The sequence below is a fragment of the Aquila chrysaetos genome, chromosome Z (assembly GCF_900496995.4).
Source record: "Aquila chrysaetos chrysaetos chromosome Z, bAquChr1.4, whole genome shotgun sequence".
NCBI lineage: Eukaryota > Metazoa > Chordata > Aves > Accipitriformes > Accipitridae > Aquila > Aquila chrysaetos.
Window position 1 is genome coordinate 49,977,092 of NC_044030.1, and position 27,300 is coordinate 50,004,391.

The 27,300-nt window shown below is 44.1% G+C and overlaps 2 protein-coding genes across 6 annotated transcripts; one reads left to right on the top strand and one right to left on the bottom strand.

Annotated features, from left to right (window-relative positions):
• Positions 1 to 783: 783 nt before the first annotated feature.
• ACER2 (alkaline ceramidase 2) lies at positions 784 to 20,969 on the bottom strand. Of its 4 annotated transcripts, none has more exons than XM_030005714.2 (6): positions 20,725 to 20,969; positions 17,203 to 17,317; positions 16,159 to 16,300; positions 13,433 to 13,570; positions 4,771 to 4,908; positions 784 to 4,087 (listed from the first exon to the last, which is right to left on the bottom strand). In XM_030005714.2, the coding sequence occupies exons 2-6, from the start codon at positions 17,276 to 17,278 to the stop codon at positions 3,901 to 3,903; spliced, it is 681 nt and encodes a 226-aa protein (XP_029861574.1). In that variant the 5' UTR covers positions 17,279 to 17,317; positions 20,725 to 20,969; the 3' UTR covers positions 784 to 3,900. The 4 variants fall into 4 exon arrangements, with proteins under 4 accessions (XP_029861574.1, XP_029861572.1, XP_029861571.1 ...); XM_030005712.2 differs by having other exon boundaries at positions 20,672 to 20,969; XM_030005711.2 differs by lacking the exon at positions 20,725 to 20,969 and adding an exon at positions 19,794 to 19,970.
• Positions 20,970 to 21,076: 107 nt separating this feature from the next.
• On the top strand, positions 21,077 to 27,300 carry RPS6 (ribosomal protein S6). Of its 2 annotated transcripts, XM_041120649.1 has the most exons (7): positions 21,077 to 21,201; positions 22,019 to 22,150; positions 23,085 to 23,295; positions 23,679 to 23,825; positions 25,031 to 25,188; positions 25,987 to 26,122; positions 26,302 to 27,300. In XM_041120649.1, exons 1-6 carry the CDS (start codon positions 21,196 to 21,198, stop codon positions 26,080 to 26,082), a joined length of 750 nt encoding a protein of 249 aa, XP_040976583.1. In that variant the 5' UTR covers positions 21,077 to 21,195; the 3' UTR covers positions 26,083 to 26,122; positions 26,302 to 27,300. The 2 variants fall into 2 exon arrangements, with proteins under 2 accessions (XP_040976583.1, XP_029861575.1); XM_030005715.2 differs by lacking the exon at positions 26,302 to 27,300 and having other exon boundaries at positions 25,987 to 26,129.

Below are 27,300 nucleotides of genomic sequence, written 5' to 3' on the forward strand. Positions count from 1 at the left end.
GCTTGTAGGAAATTATCTCTAAGGCTCTTGCCTCTGTCAGATTTGGTCAAAACAAGCCAGGAGCTCTGAATTCGTCATGATGATGGTCCTTGTTTCCATGGGAAACCCTGTCAATAATCTCCAGATAGAGCAGGCCAAGCGACAGGACGACATATGAGCCAATCCACCAGCTGTTTTTGCCATCTTGCCAACTACAGACATTAACTCCAAGTCAGTAACATTCTTGAACTACAGCTACGCTTCCACATCAGTTATTTCAAGCCCAGTAACACTGGCTTATGGGTATCTGCAAATGTCTCAACCAAGGTCTTTTATATGGAGCAAGAGGAACTGTGGTAAAAGGAAAGTAGGAGGGGAGGGGCAGGTGCAAGACTACTATACAGCAATTATCCCCCTCCCTAAGTTGGGAGCATGGTCTTAGGTAATGAATAATGAAGATTCACACTTTGTTCTCCTAGATATACTCACTCTGATCCAGTTTTCTGGATTTGTGGAAATAGAGGCCACTCATTTTTAGCCATTTCTTGCTACTTGTCCCTGTTGATTCATGAGCTTGCAGTTTTCCAAGTATTTACTCTACTTGCAAAAAATCAGTTTGCTCAGCAAAGTAATCTCTATCTCATTAATTAATGGTCTTCTACCTAATGCAGCCTCCCTCCTCCTCTAAGAATGAGAACTGCTGTTACCTGGGTGAGGGAGAAGTTATCCTTACTATACTTCAAGGCATTATACTGGCAGCTGCATTCTTCTCCACAAACATGATGTATGAAAAGGCAAACAATATTTATTCTGAATGCAATTTAATGTTGTGAAGTACTACAGGCATTCCACAAACATTCAGTATACAGACTTCAATGGAGATGGAAAAAAAACCCCAACACCACTCTTACATACTATTTATTGAGTTTTTAGTGACTGTGTATTGGGCAAGTGTTTGCCATCACTGAGAGCTAAATGTCCTTTCCTAAATAACCTAAAGTTTAACATTCAAGGAATGATGGATACCACACGCCAATATACAGAATCTACATTATGCTCAACACACTATTGCATCCCACTAATTAAGCTAAAATACTAATTGAACCCAAGGACTAGGAGCCCACTTGCTTCCTGCCAGCAAGAGAAGAAAGCATTCTGGGGCTTTAAAGGGTGCATATATATCACTTTATACTCCAACATAATACAGCTACTTGTGTGCATGTCTATTCATCTGCATGATCAGGGCAGTGCACAAACCACTCTGTATGCCAGTCACATACTTCTTTGGGTACTAAAGTTAATCATGAAATGGAGCCTTAGTCCAAAGTGCAACTTGTAAAGCTGTGAATTGGGTGAAAACTGCATGTTTTTTCTTTTTTGAAATAAACATAGCTTTTGTCAGAACATGTAAGTCAATATTAATTTAATGTAAAGTGCAGTAGCTATATCTAAAAGTGGTGGGCTGCTGTTGCAGTGGAATACCCCCAACCAGTTCTACAGCAGAGCTTTGAGTATCAGATAGTGAGTGACTTTTGTTCACAGAATCTCCTATGAAGAGTACAAAGGTTAGAGGTTAGTTAATAAAAATACAGGAGATGATTCTTGGCCTGTACCTGCATTCAATCACCTCTGCAATAGCTGAATGCACTACTGCCATTTTTTAAATTATAAAATTACTTCTTTGTGAGCAGTCAGACTCTGCAGAGCAGAAAACAGTAGTTGACAGCAGGCTGATTAGAGCCCTTTGATTCAGAGGTTGCTTTCAAACAAAATATTAAGTAGGAAGGCTCCAGTCATTTTGAATAGTACATTATGTCTGCAGTTACTAATTTCCCAAGCAATACTGAAAATAACTTATTTACCATAACATAATAATTTAGAAAACAATATTGAAAAATCTTACTCAAAGTAGGGCCATGTCAGGCATCAGCAACCTTAGCCGAGTTCCAGCCAGCAAGCCTATCTGTACAACGATCTAATCATATGACTTTTAATACCTGAGAAGTGTTTAAAACTGAGCATTTCATAATTAGAGAGAGAGGAAGGAAAACACAGCTGTGTTTCAAAGAGTAACAAAGATTACTGTGTGAATTTTTACAAACAAGTTTCTTATAAGAATTATATGACTGTGTGTCCAAAAAACACATTTCTCTCAGACAGATCTACTAGCAAGTGGTACAAATCTGCATAGTTCCACCAGACAGGTTTTGCTGCTTTTATGATCTGTCAGTCAATCGCTTTGAAGTTCTCAAAAAGACAGTCATATCTTCCACTAATAACTTTGCTTTAAGTGTAACAGCATACACCTTAGCTCTTGTTTTCTAGGCATAAATTTGAATACAAAAGTTATCTGAAAGGTTTTACAATGCTTGAAAGTTAATTCACCCCGAAGTTCTTGTTAAAAGCCACATTCCTAAAGATGATACTGTATAGACTACATTTTCACATTGACAAAGAACAAGTACAACATGAGACTTCTTAGCAAAGCACAGAGGAAATGGTATTTCTTGGTCTAATATTCAAAAAGGAAATACCACTTATTAACAAAAGTGTACATCCAAAGCCTTAATCCACTTACAGTTCTGATATTAGGTGGAATGTAAGCAGATCCTATTTTCTCCAACACTGCAGCTATTAGCAGCTACAATTGCTAATATTTGAAAAACATGCCTGCACTTTGCATCATTTTTTTTAAACAGACGTAGCATAAATTGCACAGCAAGGACCATAGCCATTCCTGAACCTCAACCCCAAAGTACAACCTTAAAACTAAATTGATCTAGACACCCCTTATCTTTACAAAACAGGCTGAAAATAAACAGAAAACTTGAATCTACCAGTCTTTTGTATGAATGCAAGGTCACATTTCATTGCTCACTGAAATCTAAGTCTTCAGCTTGGTTTTTAAGCTGTTATCTACTTTTTTCCTAAGTATAACTAGAAGAGCACTGGACTATTGTTCATGTTACTTTGCAATACATTTGTGAGAAGTTAACTCTCAAATCAGACATACAGCTAGGCACCTGCGAGCTTTTATAGTTTAATGACGCTGTCAATCCATGCTGACCTGAGCTCTCACTGAAGTTAATGTTCACACTTCTGTGTGAGCTTCAATGCCAAATTCAGACCAAACATGTCTGTAGAGGTAGAGAGGGATTTCCATGACATTTCTGTAAGAGGGAAATATGCAGCATACAGATGTCCACAGGTCAGTGGAAATACAGAAAAATTCAAAACCCTTGAACTCCTATTTAGTTTTAGGGACTGAATGTTCTGTCAGCTAGTCCCGCATTTACACTGCCTAACTACACTGAACCAGTTACCCAGCTGCAAACACTTTGCACTGGTCTCCTGTGGTACTTGGGGAAGCAACCACATGCTCTGTGATCCGATGTGATGCACAGCCAGGCTCCCTGTGTTAGACGCTGGGCTGGGAGGAGCACGTGCTTTGAGCACACTCTTGTGGCCATGTGCAACCACATCAAAATCAGAGCTAAGAAGGACACAAGATGGCATGTAGGCACCTTGGACCGGCTTCTTTCGCAAAGAAGGCCTTAAGCCAGAAGTTAGAAAAGAATTGAAGCAAGCACCAGAGGTGGCCTCCTGCAGAAACATAATTCCTTGACCCTGGTATTTGGAAAGAGCTTTTAGCAAGAGAAATGCTACACTGAAAACACAGTGCAAAACAGAGCCAACCAAAGAAGCTAGTGGTTACTTTAGTGTTCAAGGGCCTCCTGCTTCCCGCTTCCTCTCTCCTCTCCAGAGAGAGGAAGGAACACACTCACCTCCTCTTTCTATGACACCTGAAGTGCTGCATATCTTAGGAAGAAGATAAAATACAACCCTATTCATTTATCATTATTTAAATACTGTCTGTGCTGGAATGTAAGATGAAACTCCATCCCCATTCCATGGCCAACTTCATGTGATCTTCACAGGTGATTTCTTGTGTGCGCAGAGGAGGGTGACGTAGGGAACCCCAATGAATGCCCATCTGTCACTGGGCCAGAACTTTATGACAGGGCCCTGCTCAGGGATCTCAGAGGCAGCATCGAAGTAAGCAAAGCAGACACAGCCCAGGTACGCCGCAAGGCAAATCAAAATGTGCCTGATAATAGACAAACACACAGCCCCCCCCCCCAAAAAAAGAGAAAAAAAATCAGTAACATGACTTCAGTAAAGCAATCAAATATATCACTGTGTATTAAAATCAGTCTGTCCTTCACCTTCTTCGCCCGAGTCCCCCAGAGGGTTGCTGTCTGCCCTCTGCATACGGGCAAACAATACAGAGAATAAGGAAAACTACAAAACTGTAGCTTATCCTTGGCCTAAACTGGCTGCAGCTTTTTGGCCTCTCTGCACCTGACAGATTTGTGTAGAAATGCTGAGATATAGCACCTTGAATAAGAGAGCACAATTTTCTGGGTGTTAGAAGAGAAAAGGCATCAAAGCCCTTCACTGCTCCACTTCACCCTCAGTTGTTACCAGTGGAAGTTTAAGCTTTCACAGACAGACACTGCTTCAGTTAAGCAGTGCTGGGGGATTTTTAGTAACCAGTAGGGCAAGGAATTCAGCTAGAGTTAATGAACTTAGTGTCTGAAAAATCTGACCAGGCCAAAGAGACTCCTAATCTGCCACCTTGGAGAGCATAAAACTTGCTCTGGGCATATAATCGTACCAGTAGTTCTATCAAGCACTAATCAGAAATAGCTACCAGGCAGCACAGGAGGGTAATGTGGTGAGGACATATCACATTTGAATCAAATTGTGGAGTTTATACACAACACTTACCATACACAGTGCAAATAGGGGAAGTTAAATGAGGACCAGATCTCACAAAACACTTTGTCACTGATCCAGCAGAAAAGTGCTAACATCCACCAAAGACCTGAAAAGAGACCCAGTTTGTACACACGCAGGTTTTCACATCTGAGGAGAAAAACACAAGGAAGTTGTTATAAAACAAAACAAAGTTTGCTTTGTAATGGCAGCTTGATGCTTTTTGGCTGTATGTATTTTAGGGTAGGATTCATAGTGCCAGGCACATATCTTTAAAATGGCTCCACCATAAATGTCCTTAACAGAGACTTTACTTACAGTAAATATGGCTCTGATGCAAGCCAGTGGTGAGGTGACAAAACAAACCTTTTAATCAGTAGCTGTGTTTTGGGTATTGTCTTAAATACCAATGTGCAAGTGGTGGGCAAACATCAAAGCATTCCCATATCTAGGGAGGGCTATCTAGGACAGCTACTGATTAGTTACACATGCTGTCTAGTAACAACCAGCCACACAGCAAGTGCTCAGATTTGTTCATATTTGTCACTATATAAAGATTAGTAAAAAAGGAACTGGATGAGGGTTTTTTTAATTGGTTAATTTTTTTCCCCTTATAAGTTAGTATTGTACAATGTAACAGTTCAACAGAACTTCTAAGGTAGGAGCCTCTACCCAGAGGGCCCAAAGAAACATGTTTTAGTAGATGGTGCAGGCATCCACATCTCAGACAGAATTCCTCATATTGACTAAGCTGCAGTTCTCTCCCTCCACACGAAACCCGACTTGTTCATACAGAGGTACACCAGAGAGAAAGACAGCACAAAACATTTGCTGTGGTCACATGCAGTGTGGTCTGCAGTTGACTATCACTGAATACAACAGCGGATGCCAGGATACTTGCATAGCATTAGCTGTGTTGCAGGTCTACTCAAAAACTCACAATTTTATTTCCCTATATGATGCTTTGTTTTTTTCTATATCTTGGAACTATCCTAACAACCGTGCAGCTTTGCTCAAAAGAGTAAAATCAGGAAAAAGGAGACATCAATATAAACTTCAGGTCCAAACCCACCATTAAAGTCAACCATTTGCTGACTACCTACACTTTCTATTTTGGGGTTAGGCCTCTTACTGCCAGTAGACGGAGCTCTGCTCTTACACTAATACCTACAAAGTAAACCTAGACGGGGACGTGACCTGCCCTATGTGGCCACGGCAGAGCATGGCTGAGCTCTCCTGCCTTCTGCAAGAGCGAAGCTATGATTTGGGATCTTCCCCCCTGCCTTTTTTTGTTCTTGTTGTCGTTAAATTCTTGGTGAATTTCCCAGGGATCTGAGAACCATTCAGTGCCCTTGGACAATTCTTGCTTCAATGAACAGCTCTTCTCAGGTCACTGATATGACCTTCCAAAGCATTCCCAAACCTACTAATCAGAGAACAGAGTAATTTGTTTAAAGTGACTTGTTTGAGCTACAGCACAAGAGTAAACCAAATCTCTAGCCAGTATTACAAGGAATACTCAGCCTTCATCAGGGTTACAGGCCCCCGTCTTCTCCTTCTACATCCTAGAAGGAAAACAAGTCAATGCCAAGCGCCCCACAATCTCTTCCTTGTCCCAAGGTCTTCAAGGGGGACTCCTCTAATCCACACTCATCTTCTGTGTCTTAAACTTTGTTGTGTTTTTAACTCCTGTCACGGGAGCTGGAGTAACTACAGTGCCTGTCGCAGTGGATGGAGTGACTAAAGTGCCTGTCGTTTTGTTGTCAGATCCAGAGACCTTCTCTTCCCCTGGAGGGTACCGAATAGTGTTTAACAGGGCTTGATAGGCATGGGTCAGGTCCCAGCACATTGCAGTGATTTGCGTGTCTCTGCAATTGCCAGGGTGACAGCATACTTCTTTCAAATATTTTACTAGTTTTTTCCGGATTCTGCACTTGTTCAGGGGTAAAGTTCCAAAATGCTGGAGGTGCCCACTGTCCTTGGTACTTGCCCGTATTATCCATGCACCCTGACACTCATTATTATCCAGCCTCGGGGCAGATCTCTGGGTGATATTCTAAATAGTTGTTTAACCCTAACAAGACCTGAACCGCATTCAGGAACATGCTACTTCCTAGCAGTACGACCATGCTGGTTTCAACATCCGAAGGATATTCAAAATCTCCAGAATTCTCGAATGCTATTGTAATTGCCTGGAGGAGAAGGGGAAGGTGAAGAAAGGTGTCTCGCCCATAGACTGGGCTCTCCGAGGAGAAAAGGTAAAGAGTGTAATTATTAATAGTTTCCCACAGACAGCTCCCAAAGTATAGAGGTGAAGACAATACGGAGTACAAATACCACATTAGTCTCATGACCAATAATTTCGTCATACCATAAGCCAGTGTCACACAGTACATCAAAGCAAAAACCTTAATCCACCTCCTACAGATGATAAGCAGCAGCACAGGAACTATATACAGCAAGTAAGGTGATAACATAACACAACTCTAAGAACGAGCACCACAACTCTAAGAGCCAATAAATCAACATCATGACCAGCGACTACTAAAGTAATATAATGAATGATTGTAACGAATTAATTTTAACACGCTCTGGTCAGATCTGTTGTTATCTCGACCTTCATGCCCCATAATAGGCACCAAAAAGGGCTGTCATGGTTTAAACCCAGCCAGCAACTAAGCACCATGCAGCCCCTCACTCACTTCCCCCCCACCCAGTGGGATGGGGGAGGGAATCAGCAAAAAAAAAGATAAAATGCATGGGTTGAGATAAGAAAGGTTTAATAGGACACAAAGGAAGAAAATGATAATAATAACAATAATAAAATGACAATAGTAATAATAATACTAAATAATTGGAATGTACAAAACAAGTGACGCACAGTGCAATTGCTCACCACTCACCGACCGATGCCCAGCTAGTTCCCAGGCAGCGATCTGCCCCCCAGGCCAACTCCCCAAGTTTATATACTGGGCATGACGTCCCATGGTACGGAATATCCCTTTGGCCAGTTTGGTTCAGCTGTCCTGGCTGTGTCCCCTCCTGACTTCTTGCTGGCTGGGCGTGAGAAGCTGAAAAATCCTTGACTGAGTATAAACACTACTTAGCAACAACGGAAAACATCAGTGTGTTATCAACGTTATTCTCATACTGAACCCAAAACATAACACTATACCAGCTGCTAGAAAGAAAATCAAGACTCCCTCTCCAGCAGGTCACCAGCCAACCTTTCTCTCTGCTCCAATCCAGTCACCCCTGTACACTTGACACTGAATCACCAGTCTTCTTCCACACAATTCTTGGGCTCATTCACTGCACATGGAAGGTGAGCAATGCCTTGCAAACAGGTCCTTTAAAGAGACATTTCACCTTGTGACACTCAGAAGCAATTAAAATATGTATCCCTGGATGAGGGAGCTAGACTAGGCAAACACATTTTTATGGTGTGCACCGCAGTATGGTTTATGGTCCCTTTATACACCACTGACCTTGACAACTGGGTAACACAGTGCAGCACAGACGAAAAAGCTCTTAGGTCTTTCTGTCTTCCACACAAAATACTTGTCAGCCTGAAACCTGCTGTTCTCATCTGATACATTTACAGAGTTCTAATTTTTCCAACATTTACTGCTAATTGTCTCCATGCTCACACACAGCCTACAAGCCACAGGCTACCCTGCATTCACTGTCAGGGAAGTAGTAATGCCAGCTCTGTCCCCAAGCTAAGATTTGTCACTACACCCTCCTGCACGTATGAGATAATCATCTCCAACTACTCAGTTGGAGGAGGGCAGGGGCAGAGAATGACTCCTGCCTCTCTGTGCTGGAAAAGCAGAACTGCCACTGGTACCAGAGCTTTGCTAAGGGAGCCGAGCTAAGCATTCAGAAAAATTAAAAACATACACAGAGTGCTCTGTCCAGGAACACTTTTATGAACGTATTGCAGGAGCAGCAGTACACCTGGCTCTGGTGTACTGCAAGCTAAAGAATTTGTACAGTTTTCCCTGTAGGGTATTTTTTTCACTCTTGAAATGCTATTTCAGTTGATATTTTAACAGGCATTTGGTATTAAGAAACTCCTAAGGCTGAGCAGAAGGCACCTTTATAGCTACTGGATTAATGACAGAAAAGCTACCAACTGCCTAATCTTGTTGACAGAGGATTTTCTCCAGTGTCCTTAGCACAAGTAGGTTTTAGGATCTGGCATTTCTTTTTTAAGCCATCTATAAATAATGCTGCATTCAATATCATTACACCTATCTTTATTATTCAAAAAAGTGCTTCAACTACCAGCTAAACTGTAATCTCCTTCACAAGAAAGGTATCACAATAGTTGTTTTCAGAACAAAAACACCTACATGACTGCTACAAAAATTAATACTTCACCTAGCATATAAACCAAAATGGCTTTTTTCTTAGGCTGGAATTTTCCAATCCATTTGGCAAACTACCAAGACACAGTCAGAGGAGACAGGGCTTGCCCAAGATGGCTTCAGGGCTGACTGTGCTGCAAACTGTAAAAAAGGCTTGTTTCTCTGAAATAGTTTCATTGATGTTTAAAAAGGCTACAAGGAACACGAAGAAAAGGTAAGGAGATTTTTGAGCTGCCTATCAAGTTCTAGAGTGCAGCTACACAAATTCTTCCTTACACTCTTTCATGAGACACCCCAGTAAGAACAACATCCAAGATTTGGCACAGTTTTATCAGTAAAACTTTACTGATAAATCCTCCTCATTTTCGAGGACTCATGCTTCTACCAAATGGCTAGACAGCATGGACCCCTTCATAAAAGAAGAGGGAAAACAGTCATTGGTCAAAAACCACCGCTGTATTAAGCATACCAGGCTTAATTCTCTCCCATTAATGCCCAGGCAGATTTACAGTCTTCAGTGAGACACATGACTGTTTGTAAGAGCCGGATGCTAAACCATGTACCTAAGTGGATACATGCATGAATCAATTTCATACATTTGACAGATAAAACTAGACGGTTCCAGTGGGTACTTGTGCATTCTGACAGAAGAAAGGGTGTGTGTATTGAGAACACAGAGGCTTTCCTGGACTTGTCCAGAGGACATAAACAAACACATGCAACCGCATCCCATTTAAGATAAGAGGCTTGGCCTCAAACATCCAGCTCCTTCAGTCAGTAACCATGCATGTCAATATCTGACTAGTTTGAATACCAAGAGGAGAGGAAAAATAACCTGCATGGTTCAAAGACTTCAAGGCTGCAAAGGAAAACTGAAAGCTTACTTGAAGAAACTGTGTCAATGCAAGATCAGGAACAGAAATGGTACAGATTGTAATGACAGGTTTGCTAGGTACCACCATCAGGTACTGCAATTTATTTTTATAAATTTAAGACTAGATGATGCAGGGTGTACTGCAAAAGACTACTCCAAGGCAGAAAGAGCCAAGCACAATGAGGAGAGCACAGCCTGCTGATCTGTGCAACACACCCACATTTTCTGTGATCACCCATCATAGAGTCTTCAGTTCCTGCAGTGACTGTGCTTTGGATCGGCTGAGGATGGGCTTGCTGAGGAGACAGGGGACTGCAAAGCTTCCTACCCACCACTGCTTTTACCACAATAAGGAGATGTAACGCAGATACCACCTGGACACTGGCAAGAGACATGGACCCAACGCATTTCTTTTATTTCTCAACAGACACGGACACCGATCATTCAAACTACCGCTGAAACAGACCTGTCAGCTGAGGGTCTCTACAAAAGCCATTCATGCTGCTGTGCACAGATCTGTGACATGCTCCTACCCTAATCTAGTCTGAAAGAAATTGGACCCCACCAAGCCTGCGTTTCCACTTGCACCTTTTGCCTATACAATGCACGGTGTTCTCAGTTTAACACAAACAGCAGTTATTTAAATACCAAAATTTCTGCAAACACTTGTGTTCCCCAGCCATTTGCTATCCAAGGGACTGGGCTGGTACACACTTCAGCAGCTTTATCTTCCAATGTCACGGCATCCCCCAACAAAACGTACTAGCTTTTCTTCAAACCGGTGCAAGCTGCTGGATTTCAGTTACCTGCCTGATTCATTTTGGCACAGGTATCTCCCTTCATACTCTGAGGAATACGTTAAACTTTTAACTAGCTTAACCTTTTAGTCACGGGAATAAGGGAACTGTGAGCAACCTGCGGCAATGAAGCAGGACTCCCCCACAGCCAGATTTCTAGTTACGAGAATCAAATACAAATGGACAGACCTGAAGCTAGGGTAAACCTTCACTGCTTAGGGCTCAGATGTCAGCTGAGCAACAATATTCTAGCATCTATCTGCACATGGAGATAGTTACATGCCTGATGATGACTCACTAAATCATACTAATTTGCTGATGTTATAATCTCAATGGTTATTTGGCTTGGACCAGCAAACCAAAGCATCCACACCCACTTTCTCCCCGATACTATCCCCTGGCAGAGCTTCTTTTTTCTCTTCTTTTTTCTTTTAATGAAACACATGAAGGTATTTGGACAGAAATAAGAATAAAGTTTTACAATTTCTTTGTCTTTCAAAAAGAAGTATGCACCTAACTACCTTTTGCTCTTTTGATCACCTCCCACCCACAATACTTTCTAGCATACTCTACCCTACCAGCAGTAGGACATTTAAGAACATAATAAATTGAACACTTAAATTAAGATTAATTTAAAATTAAATTTCTTAAAGAATTTAAAATTAAATTCTTAAATTAAGAACACTTAAATGCGGACATTTAAGAACATAATGCTCTTTTGTGACAATAGTATCTCCTCATCAAGCACAAACGAGGCAGAAAATTCTCATTTGAGAACAGAGTGGTTCTGATTCACCAGAATTCTATACAAGATTGCCACCAGCCTAGAACAGGAATACCAACAGGGAGTTTGGTCTAACACATCACAAGCCTCATCACGGAACAGAAGAAACTACTCCGGAGGTTTTTCTCCTTCCTTCCTTCCCCAAATACCTGTTTCACAGAAAAATTTCTGCTGCAGACTGCCAGGACTTGGATGTGTAGCCCCCTACTGTGGTAGTAAAGAATGGGAGAATCGCAGACATTTTAAATAATGCTTAGATTATTTTTTTCTTCTGCAAAAAGGGATGAGATGACTCCTCTCCTCTGGGTTTACAAGAATATACCTCATTTAAATCTCCTAGGGATCAGCCTAGCTGAAAATGAAATCTTTAATTGTTTGTCTTTTACACTTAGGAAGCCATCAAAAAATATGATAGGTATTACATCATCCCAATGCACAATTAAGAGGGCCGTATGTCACTTTAGGTCCCTTTTTAATCACCAATTCAGAAGAAGGTTTATCTCTGTCAGTAATTCTCTCTCAGAAAACAGAAGGGAAACTCCCCACATTCTAGTAAGATATGACCTTTCAGAAGGAGTTTTAAAAAGCAAGTATCTGTAGGCATACCAATTCCTAGATTTGATGCAATAATATTCAAACTTAGGAGACACTATCTGTTCATCCTTTTAAGCTTCTCAGGAGCTCATGCCTGGAAAACTGATATGTAAAGAGTTCACATAAATTATTCAGTGACACAACCAGATCTCCATTTGCCCTGTCAGTAGCTCCTTGGTGCTTTCATCAAAATGAGACACCTCCACCAACATTCTTCAACTACTGACCTTCTCATCTACAACTAACTAATGTGATATTTCTTGAGTTTCTTTGACCACAGAAAAAGATGCTGCTTAGCACGATGTCTAATGAGGAAAGACTCATGAACACCTTTACAAAACATGCTAGCAGAGGCTTCCACTGTATGGAGAAGCAGTGGCAGAACAGGGTAACATAGCAACAGGAGAATCTCTGTTCTAACAGGAGCAGTCAGAACGCAGACATCTGGTCCTACTTTTGTTTCTTTTCATGGACATTTACATATGCAATATAAGAGAGCCAACGTAAGTTGTAAAATTCTTCTCAGACACTGGAGAAGAGGGAGAAAGGACAAGTTCGTATGCTGGTACTCATCTGGTCCTTTTTGCAGGGCGTGAAGAGATGCAAAAAACAAAGTCTCCGGACAGCTGCTGGTATCACTCTCATGGTAGGGCTCTTTAAAATGTCAAGATCAGTCTCAGGTTCTTCTGTTTACATTCTGCTTTTATAGTTTCTAAGACCCTGACAGGTATCCTCTACAACCTAGTGATCAACCTTATCTTTGTCAGTCTGAGTCCATCATATTATCCATGTTGGAAGACAAAGTGGTATAAGACTCACAGTACAACTTTGAGAGCTGGAACATCTTCCACACATGCTTGGGCCTTGCCCTACATTCCCTCTAGTACCCAGACTGTGATCATGCGATCACCTCACCCTTATGCAGACTATACAGCAGAAACGCTGTCAGTAGAGTGAAACCCTTGCCCTGATCCCACAATAAACAAACAAATCTGAGTTAGATCACGTTGCAGCAAGAGATATGTCGCAAGGGGACAGATAATATCTGTCCTAGTATAATGGCCTAGGAGAAGAAAAAAAAACGCTTGCCAAAAATTTCTGAACTGGCAGAACATGTTTATACCAGATCTGCACTTGCATGTGAGAGAAGCGTTTCTGCTACCACAAGCACTGAAGCCAGATCTAGTGTATCGTCACACAGTGGCCTAAGGATCTCAGAAGGCAATGCTGCATTCAGGAGAAATGTACTCACCTCTTCAACTCAGCAATGAGCAAAGCTGTGCAGGGAACACCCAGAGTCATTAGCGAGATGTTGTTGATGGCAGGCTTAATGAAGGCGAGGCAGGTAGTAACTCCAGACAGGACACCTACGGCAGCTTTAAATCGGCTCCTGAATAGGGTTTTGGGGGGAAGAAAAACTGCTTTTAATTGCAAACTTTTAATTACTAAAACCAGAAATCTTATTTTTAATAATGTAACAAAATTTAGGTTTCTCTAGGTGATTATTCAAGAGGTGCAATGACAATGTACATAAAATGGATGTGGATCTTGCACAGATTTGCACGTGCATGCAGAGTTAATCATGTACACAAATCTTTGCTGGACTGTGGTCTCCTGAAGCAGCCATGTGCATGTATACATCCGCATGCACACACACACTCATCGCTGGTTTCAAAATCCAAAGGCCATACTCTAATCTTCCTCCTCCCACAGGAAGTCAGGAACAAGTCCATCTCTGCAGACAGCACTCTACTTCCCCAAAGCAGTGTTGTATCATCATTCTTCATGCTTTTAACATGGATTTTTAGGATATTTTGTTACTGTCAGTGCCCCAAATTCTAGAGCTATGTTACAGTCTGGTTTATTTTCCTTTCTCTCTTTTAAGCCTTAAAGATACTGAAAACTACAAGGTAAGTAAGAACATTTATTTTAACCAAATTCAACAGTAGGTGAGGGATTCCCATGCTTTTTGAAGATCACAGTTTCGTATATTCTTAGCATAAATAAAATTACAATTTGGGCCTATATAGGCAGCCTGACAACTTTTAAATTAAATATATGTTAACTGTTGTTTACATTTCAAGTTTGGACTTCAAACAACCCATTTCCAGTCTGTGGCAGCACTATGGCAGACAGAAAATTGTCATGTTGCCCTTCAACTACTGGCCCACAGCTTTATAAGGTTAATTGCTGTCCAAGAATGGCTCTTCTGTCCTTAATTCTATGTCTGAAGTAGGCTCTCAGTATACTTGTGCAGCACCATTCCGTGGCCACAAGTGTCATCACCTTCACCTAGCTCATTCCATCCGCCTTTTGCTTTAACGTTTTTCTTTCTGCTGGAAGGCAACAAGTTACTGAAGTAGGAAGTTTTGACCTGATGTGAATGCCTTAATGACTAAAGACACCACAAAGTGGTCATGGTGGATAATAACATTTGCAGCACTGAAAATCCAGACTCTGATGAGGATAAAGAAAGTGAAGACCACAGCAGTGAGCACAGGATAGATATAATGTTAGAGGATTATCTAGGCAAAGCAAAAAAACCCAAAATATAAACCAAATCTCTTCTGGGTTAGGGGTTGTTGCCCAGTATGTCTCTCTGTACACTTAAGAAAGCAATCATGACCTTAACAAGTAACTGCCTTGACAAATTCTCAGGAAGACATGTTCTGAGCAATTTAGGATAGCGGACATCCTTCACCTCATCTCAGTGTTTTTATGAATCAGTTACAACTGGGAGATTTATTATTTACAGTTTTAACACTAAATTCAATAGAAACAGGATTTCACCCAGAAAGCATTACTATTCCTTTTAAAAAGGATAGTTTAACCTCTTGGCCCATACTATGAACCTATCCAGCACCCTATTAGAAGGTAGTGATAGATGACATAAAACGATCTCCTTAGGCTTCTGAGGAATAATTTACATGCAGTCACAGAAATTCTTCAGACTCTGAACTATTCTTCACTTGAACTAAATGTCTAAAAGTCATGCCATCGACCAAAACACCCCAGTAAAACTTGTTTGATTGTTAAGCTGATGGTGTCCTGTAATAGCACTGGGTTGCAGTTTGTAGAAGTACTAAATTCACACCAACATGACAAAGCCATTAGACTGCATAGACTGTACACAGTAATTCAAGATACACTTTTCTCAGTGCAAGCTATTTTGAGGAACGGTCAATTGAGGCACCAAGCTTCTCTTCACTCCACTCCCAACTTCTAATCAGGCACAGGTCAAGGAAAAAAAAAAACACAAAAAAACCCCAGACAGTAACAGTTTAAGAAGGCAAGAGGCAGCAGCCTTAGTAATTTTCTGAGAAGAACATTGGTGCTGCAATTCAAACCTCTCCATTACCTCAACTTCTTTACTGCATAAAAGAGCAGTATGTACAAAGATTATAGCACAATTTCTTTAGTGGGGGACAAACCACAACCAGATTCTTTAAACTGGCTACAATGCTCTTTTTTTTTAATCCTGCAAGAAAAAGAAGAAAAATCCTTTTACAACAACAACAGGCTTCTGAACAAACACTTAGCCTTTGAATACTTAAACACCATCCTTAACCACTGCCTTAAATATTTAGATGAAAATTCAGCTGACTTCCATAGGTCCACTTGTACGTACACTTTAGGATATACAAAAGAAGGAAAGAGGGTTTCTCTTACTTTAGCCACAACTTATATAAACTACTCATGTAAATGTCTCCCTAGAATCAACAAGAACAGGCACTTCCAGAGGCAAGTCACGTCAGCCCAAGATCTGAAGTTACAGGGCATAAACCCCACCATCAGCAACTGCAGACTCAGAAATTCTGAACAAAATGGGCTGAGATACAAGCAACAGGAAGAGAATGGAGTGAGAAAAGACAGCGGCAACAGTGGTAACATTGGATCATAACTCAGTGCCATTACGTGCAGGTTTAGGTGTTAGCATAAGAAGTTTCAAGAAACAGGAAAGTGTATGTATATGATTACCTGTCATTCCGAAAAACTCTGGGCAGGTATCTCCTAGGGAACCACATGGCCAGAGCACACATCAGAACCCAGAGAATAGCCAGCTCATCCAGCATCTGGCCCAGGAAACTGAGGGTGGCATGAAAGTAAACAGATCCAATTCCTGAAGAGTCAATCAGAAGGCAATATGAATAGCTGCAGTACTGCACAGACCAGAACACATTGCTCACGTTCAGAACTTCATAGCAAATGGTGGATACCATTTGGTCTAGAAAAGGTTAGAAAAAAAGAAAACTGGAAAACAAACACCAACTTTCCTAAGAAGGCAATCCAAATCATCAGCACCTCATTAATTACAAAGCAAACACATTACAAAAGCAGCAGCTAAAGATGCCAGCTCCTACTAGAAAGGTAGATGCATGTGAAAAAATATCAGGTGGTAAAGTTAAATGCAAAACCAATTAAGAAATAAAAGCCAAATGCTGCTTTTGAATTTTCTCAATAGCACAAGAATGGGTAAGGCAAAGATAAAAAGCAGCATCTGCTCCGTGATACAGGTTTATAAGTAGAAAGTGTCACCCTGCCCCACAGGGCTCTGATTATCCCTTTAAAAGTTCCCAGTGCCTCCAGGAATAAAAAAGCTTAAGAATCTCATATCCACAAAATAGCTAAGCCTTTGGGCCTTCTCACTACAATGCAAAACCTGCTAGCCTCTTCAGTTGTGCTGGGCACTTTCAGCTCTCATTTAAGCAAGAACAGAGGAAGGAGGGTCAGCACTCCTGTACAGTAAGCCCAGACATAAACAAAGAAGTTATGCAAAGGAAGGATAGGAAGGGAACAGAACTAAGGAACAGAACTAAGGCCAAAGCTCCCATCAACCTCAGATTGCAAAAGGTATCTTCCTTTCAGAAACTATGACTGCTTCAGCTTCAAGCAACTACAAGCAAACTCCTCCTTAGACGTCAGGATTGCTTTGTTTTGCAAAACAATCAAGTGCAAGCACGAAAAACTGATTTCCTCTCTCAGTTCATGCATGAGCAGGCAAACAGAGACTAACCAACTTACCAACCACAACTAGCAGAGTCCATATTAAATATATTCCACTGTTGAAGCAGGTTGCGTATTGACGGAACAAGCACATACATATAGGTGGTAAAACAAAAAACAAGACGTTGCTTATCTAGAGAAAAAAAAACAACAGTATCACAAGGACAGAAAATAAACAAAACTTAAATATTCTTGGGCTGCCTAAGACACCTATAAAGACGTTGTGTCATCCAGTGAAGCCTCAACTCAACCAATTATGGCCCTCAGTTTCTGCCAAAGCTGAGCTTTTTTTGCAAAGCATCAACTTGCTTTTTTTAACATTATTAAACCAGTAACAGCATAAAAACTTTAAGCAACTGTCATGGTTTAACCCCAGCCAGCAACTAAGCACCATGTAGCCGCTCGCTCACTTCCCCCCCACCCAGTGGGATGGGGGAGAGAATTGGGAAAAAAAGTAAAACTCGCGGGTTGAGATAAGAACAGTTTATTAAGACAGAAAGGAAGAAAAGAATAATGATAATAGTAACAATAACAAAAGATTTGGAATGTACAAAACAAGTGATGCACAATGCAACTGCTCACCACTTGCTGACCGATGCCCAGTTAGCTCCCAAGCAGCGATCTGCCCCCCAGGCCAACTCCCCAAGTTTATATACTAGGCATGACGTCCCATGGTACGGAATATCCCTTTGGCCAGTTGGGCTCAGCTGTCCTGGCTGTGTTCCCTCCTGCTTTCTTGCTGGCTGGGTGTGAGAAGCTGAAAAATCCTTGACTTAGTATAAACGCAACTTAGCAACAACTGAAAATATCAGTGTGTTATCAACGTTATCCTCAGACTGAATCCAAAACATAACACTATGCCAGCTGCTAGAAAGAAGAGAGACTAATCACAACTACCCTCAATGCAGCCTCTTTTTTTCTCCCCTTTCAGTGTACAGTTCGCCGATTTGTACACAGCTGCCGCAATACAGTGGGCTTTGGGGCAAACTTTTTGCTGCGTCTGTTAACCTGTCTGGACGCTGAGTTATTCCTCTGGACATACCTGCAGCTCCTAGCATTTTGCAAACTTCTGTAACGCTGCTAATCAGCACAGTACAGTCAGAAGGATACCCACCCCCCCCCGCATAGCTGGCTCCAAGACACACTTGCTGTCTTCAAGAAACTTATTTACCCGGACCTTTTCCTCCCTTTGTTTTTGGTTCTTGCACAGTGACATCACACACAAAGAAAAGCAGACAGTTTCCCCCACACACCCTCAGAGTTCCCCAATGGCACAGGCCATCCATCACCCAGATGACTTTGGCAGCAAATTACAAGAAAAAACAACAGGTTAGCAATATACACCATGCACTGTGGAGTTACTTGCTCTATATGTGCAGCACCCCCCCCACGATACACACTGCACTGAGTGAAGCCAGACACCTGCTTCTTTCTTCCACTGGATGTTAGCAGTCAAAGAAACAGCTTGAAAGGGAAAGACAGCTCAGATAAAGATGGAAATTGGTAGAAAAAACCTAAGAGACCATTTTAAAGTAAAAAAAGAGGGAAGGCAGAAGCACCAGCTCCTTATTCGTGCACACACCACCTGCTACAGAACAGAAAATACATAGGGCCTTTGTAGGATTCGCTCCTGGACATGTGTCCTCCATGGAAAGGCAAACTACCAGAAAGCCCAACGCATTATCTCACTCTCGTGGATCTATCTGTCATTGCAATTCTTTACATCAACAGGATGTCAGGAGCGTTGCTCCCCTTCCAAGATGCGTAGTATAGGGCAGCCTGGCTCCGTTGCTGGGGCTATGTTTTCCCAAATTCTCTCCAGCAGCTGAGAAGTATTGGGATGGTGTGAGAGAACTCAAAGGTGAACCACGGCTTAGTGGAAGGAAGCAATAATTACATTAGTAGTCCTCTTCCCTCTCCTTCCTTTCTGAAGCTACTTTCTTAAACAGACATCTTTTCTTCTCCAGAAAGTACATTGCTGACTTCATCCTGCAACCTCAAGTCAAATTGTTCTCGAAAGCTTTGGCCTTCTTGGAGCCAAACCTACCTGGATGAAGGCCCATTTTGCCTCCAAACACTAAGGTGGTTTTTTGCTTGATCCATCACCGCCTTGCACAGGATCAAGCAGCTGACACCTGTGCAAAGGGGTACCTGGACGCAGGCAATCCACCGCCCAAAGTTGTGCAGTCAGCTGCTGCAAGGCTGGACGCAGACGAGGAGGCGGCCTGCTGCACACGATTTACCGAACACCTTGTCATGAGCCCTCTCTAAACCTCCCGATGTTACACCTACACCACCAAACTGCTCATTTTTCTTTAATTTCAGGCGTACCAGGGACTGGAGAAGGAAGAAGTAGGCAGCGACAAAAGGGCAATCTCCAGTCCCATGAAGACCTGTAGGAGACGGACTCTGTAGGCAGCAGGAGCCCCCAGGGCTCCAGCGGGACCACCCGCCCGCCGGCCCGCCACCGCACGCCCGCCCACCCGCCGCTCCGCAACCGGGGCTGCCGCCGAGCACCGCCGGCGCCGGCCCCCCCCCCGCCACCTCCTCCCCGCGCTGGCGCCTTGTCTCCGACCCCCGGCGCCGAGGCGGCCGCCGCCTCCACGCACCGTGTTGTAGAACTCGGCGATGGCGGGCACGATGGTGTAGTTGTCCTCGCACCAGTCCACCTCCGAGCTGCCGGCCCGCAGCTGGTCCCACCACAGCAGCGCGCCCATGGCGCCGGCCCGGCCCGGCGGCGGCAACGCCGCGGGGTGCCCGTCCCAGCCTCCCTCCCCCTCCCCTTCCCGCCCGCCTCCCGCCGCGCCTCGGGCCTGCCTGAGGGGCGGCCGCGGCAGCCCCGGGCTTGGCAGGGCTCGCTCCGCTGACTGCCCGCCAGTCGCGGCGGCAAATGGCCGCCACAGGGTTTCCGCGGGGGCCGGGGCGTCAGCCCGCGGGGGGGGGGGGAGCCCCGCCAGCCGGGCCGGCTGAGGCGCTTCTTGCCTCTTCTCCCGGCAGCTTTGAGGAGCCAGCTTCCCCAAACCGGGCGCTCCCTCCCTCGCACGCCTTGGAAATACTGGCTCAGACAGCCTGACAGAAACAAGCGGCAGCTTCCCGCATTGTCCCGCGTGGCGGGCGACACGGGCGGGGGAGCGCCGCCATCACCGCCCCTGCGCCGGTGCTTTTTTTTTTTTTGCAGGCGCTGAAGAGCTGCACCGGCGAAGGCGGCAGCCGGCCGGCGGCGCGCCTCACGCCCTGTGAAGCGCAAGAGGCCGATGCGGACCGCGCTTTCAGTCCGCCCAGGTGCCGGGGGCTCTCTCGCCCGCCAGCGGGCGCCCGCCGTTCCGCCGCAGCCTTCTCCCGCCGGGCCGGCGCGCGGCACGGACAGCTGGCACGGCTCCGGCCCCGCGCTGCCGTCACGGGCAGCACGTCCCGCGGGCGTGGGAGCTGCCCCAGCTGGAGGAACAGCGGCTCTCCCCCTCGCCGCCAGCGGGCGTACAGCACGTACCGATGACGCGTCCTGCTGTACGCTGCTGATGTTCTCAGCTCTAGGCTGGCTACCTCAGCCCCGTCGCTACGGCTCCGCCGTTGCTCCGGAACTCAAGGAGCGCTTTCCCGTCGTCAGGGAAATTGGCCGCCCACCCCCCCCACGCCAGCCCCTCAGCGCGGCCGCCCGCGGCCACTGACGCCCGGCCGGACTGGCCCGCACGGGCGCGCAAGGCGCCCGGCGCTGCCGGCGGCCGCCTGCCACGGCAGCGAGTGGCGGGCCACAGCTCTTGTCGCGGGCCGCGGCACAGGCGGGGGCGGGGTGGAGGGGGGGTAGCCCGCCGCGAGCCACCCGCCACGCGGCAAACCGCTGCTCCGCCCAGAGAGCCCCCGCCACGCCCCCCGGCTGGCGAAGCGCCGCTCGTCATTGGGTAGGCCCGCCACGCCAGGCACGGGCGGCGCCGCTCTCGCGAGACTTGGGGGCGTGTATGTGCGGGCCGCGAGCGGAAGTGGGTCCTTTTCCTGCAGCGGCGCGGCGCGGCGAGGATGAAGGTGGGTTCGCGCCCGGCGGGATTGGGGTTCCCGTGCCGCCAATGGGCCCGGCACTGCGTGCGGGGCTGCTGGCGGGGAGCGATGGTCGCTGGGCGGCGGGGCTGGAGCGGCCCTGCGGGGCGGATGGGAGCGGATTGTTGGGCGGCGCGACATGGCGGCCGCGCGGAACGCGGTTTCTCAGCTGGGCCCTCACCTGCCCGTGGAACAGCGGGTTACGGCAGCGGCCGTACCTCCTCTGAGGAGGCCGCCTGCCGGCGTGAGGCCTGCGCCCCCGGTGGGGGGGGGGGGGGGGGCTGGCGGTGAGGCCCCGTGTGCGCGAGGGCCGGGCCGGGGCTGGTGGGGGAGGTCCCGGGCGGCGTCGCCGACGCTCTGGGCATGGCGCCGGCACGCGGGAAGCACGAGTCGTCGCCGACGGCCCTTGTCGCACGGGCTTGGCCTGCTAACGCGATTTTCTACCGCGGCGTATGTCGCGACGGGCTAAGGGCTTGCGGAAGGAGAGGGAACGGGTTTCTGCTGCCGTCGCCTTGACGTCATTGTTTCTAGTCTGTTCGAAGGTGATCGAGCTCCGGCTGTGGTAAAGACAGTTTTGGGTATAACTGAACGGGTAACACGGCCCAGCGTGGCCAAGGACAGACCTGCTTGGCTCTCTCGAGCATGGTAGTAACAGGTTAGGGCTAGTAAGCGTTCATGTAAGCATGTGGGGAATTCCAGCTTTGAGATGCAAAAATGAAGCCAGCAGATAAATGCTGATTTTCAGTTAAAATGTCTCACAAGACGTTTTAACCAAATCTAATTTTTTTTTTTTTTTTCCTATTAGCTGAACATCTCTTTCCCGGCCACTGGCTGCCAGAAACTCATTGAAGTGGATGATGAGCGCAAGCTGAGAACATTCTATGAGAAACGGATGGCCACGGAGGTTGCAGCTGATTCTCTTGGTGAGGAGTGGAAGGTAAGAAGTATGTGTCAGAGCTGTATTCGAGGAGCTTAAACTACAAAATTTCTTCAGTATGTAGTTGTCAAGCTAGAGTGCTTGTGTGGTGTACATGTGGCAGGTGTGTTGAAAGTTTCTCTTGCTATGTATACTGAATTTGGTGATACGGTTAGCCTGTTCTGCTACTTTGATTTGTCTAAGTGCTTTTTGTTTTTAACCTTTGTGTTTAGAGTTTCTTGCTGCTCTCTGCAGTAGCTTTTTTATTCTTCATTTAACTGGTGTCTTGGTATTCAGGACAACTAAATCTGTACCCTAAAACTGCTGATCTCCTCTTTACCAAATGAGTTCAAAATTGCCATCATTGTGTTTTAAACTGCTGCTGGTGCATGGGAAAAAGCATGTGGGTCTGTTGGACGGGCTTGGAATAGTTGAGTATTAATATGGACGGTCCAGCTGAATTTGGGTTAAGCTGATCTTTCTGCTGCCACCTCCACTGGGAAGGCAATAAAAGCCTTGCTTTTCCTTTTTACCCATGTGTCCCTACTCCAGACACTCATGTTGTACGCAGGTTTCCAGTTTGTGATGAAAATGGGCTTTGGGTAGGTTTAGGATTAAAGAAAAACTAGACAATAATGGAGAAAATTCGGTTTGGTGTAGCTTAAACAAAACTTTGAATGGATAGGAATTTAATTTTTGAATATATATTTGAAGATCAGTAGAATAAATGCAGATTCTGCTACGCAGAGCTATTTTTCACATCTGCTAAGTAAAATTCCTAAACCATTGGAGTGGTGTTGGTTAAATAATGTCTGCATCAGCAGTAACAGTGACTTTTCCTGACTCATGAGCACAGTGCCCTGTTGTTTTGAACAGTGTGTTGTGATATCCACCACTTCGCCTTGAAGTAAGAGGTGTGTGAGCAACTAAGAAGTGTATTTCTGTGTTTTCGTAGGGCTATGTTGTCCGCATCAGTGGTGGCAATGACAAACAAGGCTTCCCCATGAAGCAAGGTGTCCTGACTCATGGACGTGTCCGCCTTCTGCTCAGCAAGGGCCATTCCTGCTACCGCCCCAGAAGAACTGGAGAGAGAAAACGCAAATCTGTTCGTGGTTGCATCGTTGATGCCAACTTGAGTGTTCTGAACTTGGTCATAGTGAAAAAGGGTAAGACTGAATGAAGCAAAAAATATGTAAAAGTAAGTTCCTGGAAGGACCCTGCTTGCTGGTGGCTGAGAATTTCTGTGGACTGCATATGCAATCTGAACTTCAGAGTGTGAATGTGTCTTGAAATTCCCACTGAGCATTAATGTTCTCATAACTTTAAAACTGGTCACTGAAACACTTTTATTGCTGCCAATAATCTGATCACATTAAACCAGCAAAGTGTAGCTGGGGGTGTGGTGCTATTGGCAGGTGAACCCCAAGTATTACCTAGTATTATCGTGGAATTTTTATGCATTTTAAACTTAAAATTGAAATTCACTAACGAAGCAGGTGTTCAGTAGGTGCAGGATTAATTGGCATGTTTAAACTTAACATTCTTCAAGGTGAAAAGGATATTCCTGGGCTGACAGACACAACTGTGCCTCGTCGTCTTGGTCCCAAGAGGGCTAGCAGAATCCGCAAACTGTTCAACCTGTCTAAGGAGGATGATGTTCGCCAGTATGTTGTGAGGAAGCCTCTGAACAAAGAGGGTAAGAACTCAAATTTTCGAACTTTGGTTTCATGTTGTTATCAGCAAGGAGGTGTCCAGCCTAGTGCAGTGAATGAAGCTCACTATAGTAGTAGATCCAGGAGTTGACTGTCACAGTATTTAAGCTTTGTCAGCTGTAACTTATGGGTAAGAAGTGGAGTTTCTTGGTTGCCCCATTTCTTTTACCCCTCTCTTCCCTTTCCATCTACTTTGGCATAATTTGTTCTTAAATGTTTGCTAGAATCTGGAGTAATACTTAATAGTGGTTCTAAGAATAATCCAAAAATAATTGTTAGTAAAAGAAGGTTAAATATGAGGTGAAATGTTTTTGAGACATTTTTATGAGGTGGAGGAAAAAAGCAGTAGAGAACATATTAAGATTTTTTCCCCGTTGCTTATAGCAGTCTCTGAAATGAGCTTTTCTTGGAAGGGCACTGTTTTGCTTACCACCTGTCTTTTGCAGTGTAAAGTTTTAATCTGAGGTTCTTTCGTGTTTGATCAGGGAACAGAAAGGGTGAGGATTTTTAGCAGAAAGGGTATGATAAAGCTTGGGCACTGTGAAAGTTTGCTGGGTAAAAAGACTGCTATTTTCTGCATCATAGGAACTATTCTGTCCATTAAAGAATGTGATCCTGGTGGACATCAGGCTGTTGCTTGTGACTTCTGAAGTCAGGCAGGATTGAGTAGTGAAATTTTACAGATGTGTGTAGTGTTGTGTTTTATTTGCTCATTATGGGCTCTGTAGATCTGGGGGGTTTTTTTAGATACGCATGTCAAGTCCATGTAGAATTGTAGAGAGCTTTTTAACACTGAAACCATAATGGCTTGTTCTGAAAGCTCCATGATGAGTTTCCATATTCTTTGGATGTTTTAAGTCTAGGGGGAATTACTTAAGACAGGCCTGCTGAGAAGCTATGAATTTTCATAAAAATGCACGGAGTAAAGAGATGCATTACTTACACTTCATTGCTGATAATAAATCATGAGCATTAAGACTATATTTTGTTAATGCTGCATCTGACAGTAATTGATATTTTTCCTGCAAAATCTGTCAAGAGATTGAACTCTGTGTAAGTTGCTATAATACGTATACACTAAATGTTACTGTAAGGGTAAATGGAACTTACTCTAAAGTTTGCTAGATGAGGCCTGAGGCCTCTTCGGAAAATAATCTACCACTTCTGCTGATTTGTAATGCTTTTTTAGGCAAGAAACCCCGAACCAAGGCCCCTAAGATCCAGCGACTAGTGACTCCTCGAGTTCTGCAACATAAGCGCAGACGTATTGCTCTGAAGAAGCAGCGCACTCAAAAGAATAAGGAGGAAGCAGCAGAATATGCAAAGCTCTTGGCCAAGAGAATGAAGGTGCGTTTTGCCCTTATAACTCAGCTGTATGGAATACCTCATACCCCAGAATCAAGGGATTTGATAAACTTGACTGTACACTTAGAGGTGCTCTGTACCTAGCTCATTTTGAATAGGAACATCTGAATGTGAGTATAAACATTGCTGGTCAGGTGTTTTTGTGAGCATTTCTATCCATTTTTCCCAGTCCTAGAATAGTAGAAATTAACCAGACCAGTTAATTTAACTGAGAGCTGATTTTGAAGAAAACAATGAACGGTTATGGCCTGTGAAGATTCATTTGAACTAAAATTGCTACTGCAAAATTCTAGTTTAACTCAGATGCCCAAGCATTTGAGTGATTGTGTGGAGAAATAGGATCTGGATTGGAAGATAACTTGGCAAGAAGCTGTATGTTTGGATGAGTTCGCTCTTGCACCTAAAGCAGCAGTGACTGCCAAAGCAATACTGTTGGAATATTTGGAACAGTATTTGAGTGTTTCATGACTTCCAGACAGAAACTGAGAGTAGATAGACCTCTAGTATGTTGTGAACTCTGCATTAGCATTTTTACTGTAATTTTGGACGATAGTCCATATTGTTTAAAGACATGGGTCTGAACAGGTTTGGATACTTGTAAAATTCTTCCGATCAGTGAAGAAGTGAAACTGTATTTTCCTTTATTCATTTAAGGAATCCATTCTTTCTGGTAGCTTCCCTCAAGTTGCATTTTCCCTAGTTTGTTCCCTTGTAGATGTTTTGAAGTGCTTGATCATGTGTAACGTCTTATTACTCACTTCATGCTGTTTCGCTTTTCAGGAAGCCAAGGAGAAACGCCAGGAGCAGATTGCAAAGAGACGCCGGCTTTCTTCATTGAGAGCTTCTACATCCAAGTCTGAGTCCAGTCAGAAGTAGAGATGCACATGAAGCTAAAAATAAACCCTTTTTGTGGTTAACTTTCAGTGGGAGACTTCCCAGTGTGTATTGTTACTGGCCATCTCTTAAAAGAAATAGTAGTCTAGACTTAACTGCATCATGCAGACCAAACTGGAACTACAAACCTTGGTCTTGATTCAGTTCTCTTCTGAGAACTTGTAATACATATTCATGTTTTTAGTGAGAAGTTCCACTTTATTATAAACCTGAGCATGCATGTTGATTTTTCTGTAGGCAGGATTTACCTGTAATGGCAAAGTCCTGTGTGATGGTGCAGCAGTGTCCACAGGAACTAAACTTAAGCTGATCTTTAGGAGCTGTGGGTAGAAGTCACTTGGTGCTGTTCAGCGGTTGGTTTGTTGTTTGTGGGTTTTTTAATCTTAAGTACAAGATAGTGTTTCCAGTTGAGGAATTGTGGCACTTGCTTTTGATACTGAGTGTAACATTGGTAAAACGTAAACCTTCAGCTGATTCTTGGCAGAATTTAGTTCAATTGAGTCAGCCACTGGAACAGGCTCTCCAGGGTGAAGTGGTCAGGGCACCAAGCCTGTCAGAGTTCAAGGAGCGTCTGGATGAGGCTCTGAGTCATGGTTTAGTGTTAGGTAGTCCTGTGAGGGAGTTGGACTTGATCCTTATGGATCCCATCCAGCTCAAGATACTGTATAATTCTGTAAGTATTTCAGTATTCTGCTCTTGAAATTGGTACTGAATACTGAGCATGAGTAAGCCAGCCTTTAAAAGGTTTGACTTAGAAATTTCACTGAAGGGTAACAAACTTTACAGTAGCCTTTATGTATTCAGACTGTACTTTGTGCAGACCTCGTACCAGGTAAGGGTGATGGGAATTCTGCTCTGACTTAAGAATACATGTTAAGTGTTTGATGTTAGAATGGTCTGTGGCTAAATAGATTGTCTTGGTTCTTAAAATAGTAATTAGGATCCACCTCAGTTTTTGTTGAGATAGGTGCTTCTGTTTCTAGTATAAAAAACTGCAATACATTAAGCTTTACTGCAGCCTTAGAGGTTACGAAGCTTTTCTTTTTTTCCTTCCTGTGTGCATGGAAAGGCTCTTTAAGTCAGGGCCCCATGACTGTCTAGAAGCAGTTTTTTTAATACCCTGAACGTGGAATCTGGAGTCCAGAAAATGAGAGTTGCAAAACATACATAAGGTGAACTAAATATATCACTGTATTTCTT

What these genes read in the sequence shown, in the direction of transcription:
- ACER2 (XM_030005711.2), bottom strand. Translation starts at nt 19,901, where the DNA reads ATGGGCGCGCTGCTGTGGTGGGACCAGCTGCGGGCCGGCAGCTCGGAG. An exon ending in GACTCTGCTAGTTGTGGTTG is followed by an intron (nt 16,301 to 17,202) that starts GTAAGTTGGTTA and finishes TTGACTCTTCAG; the next exon opens with GAATTGGATCTGTTTACTTT. An exon ending in CTCATTGCTGAGTTGAAGAG is followed by an intron (nt 4,909 to 13,432) that starts GTGAGTACATTT and finishes TTTTCTCCTCAG; the next exon opens with ATGTGAAAACCTGCGTGTGT.
- RPS6 (XM_041120649.1), top strand. An exon ending in GAAGCCTCTGAACAAAGAGG is followed by an intron (nt 23,826 to 25,030) that starts GTAAGAACTCAA and finishes ATGCTTTTTTAG; the next exon opens with GCAAGAAACCCCGAACCAAG. An exon ending in TCTTGGCCAAGAGAATGAAG is followed by an intron (nt 25,189 to 25,986) that starts GTGCGTTTTGCC and finishes TTCGCTTTTCAG; the next exon opens with GAAGCCAAGGAGAAACGCCA.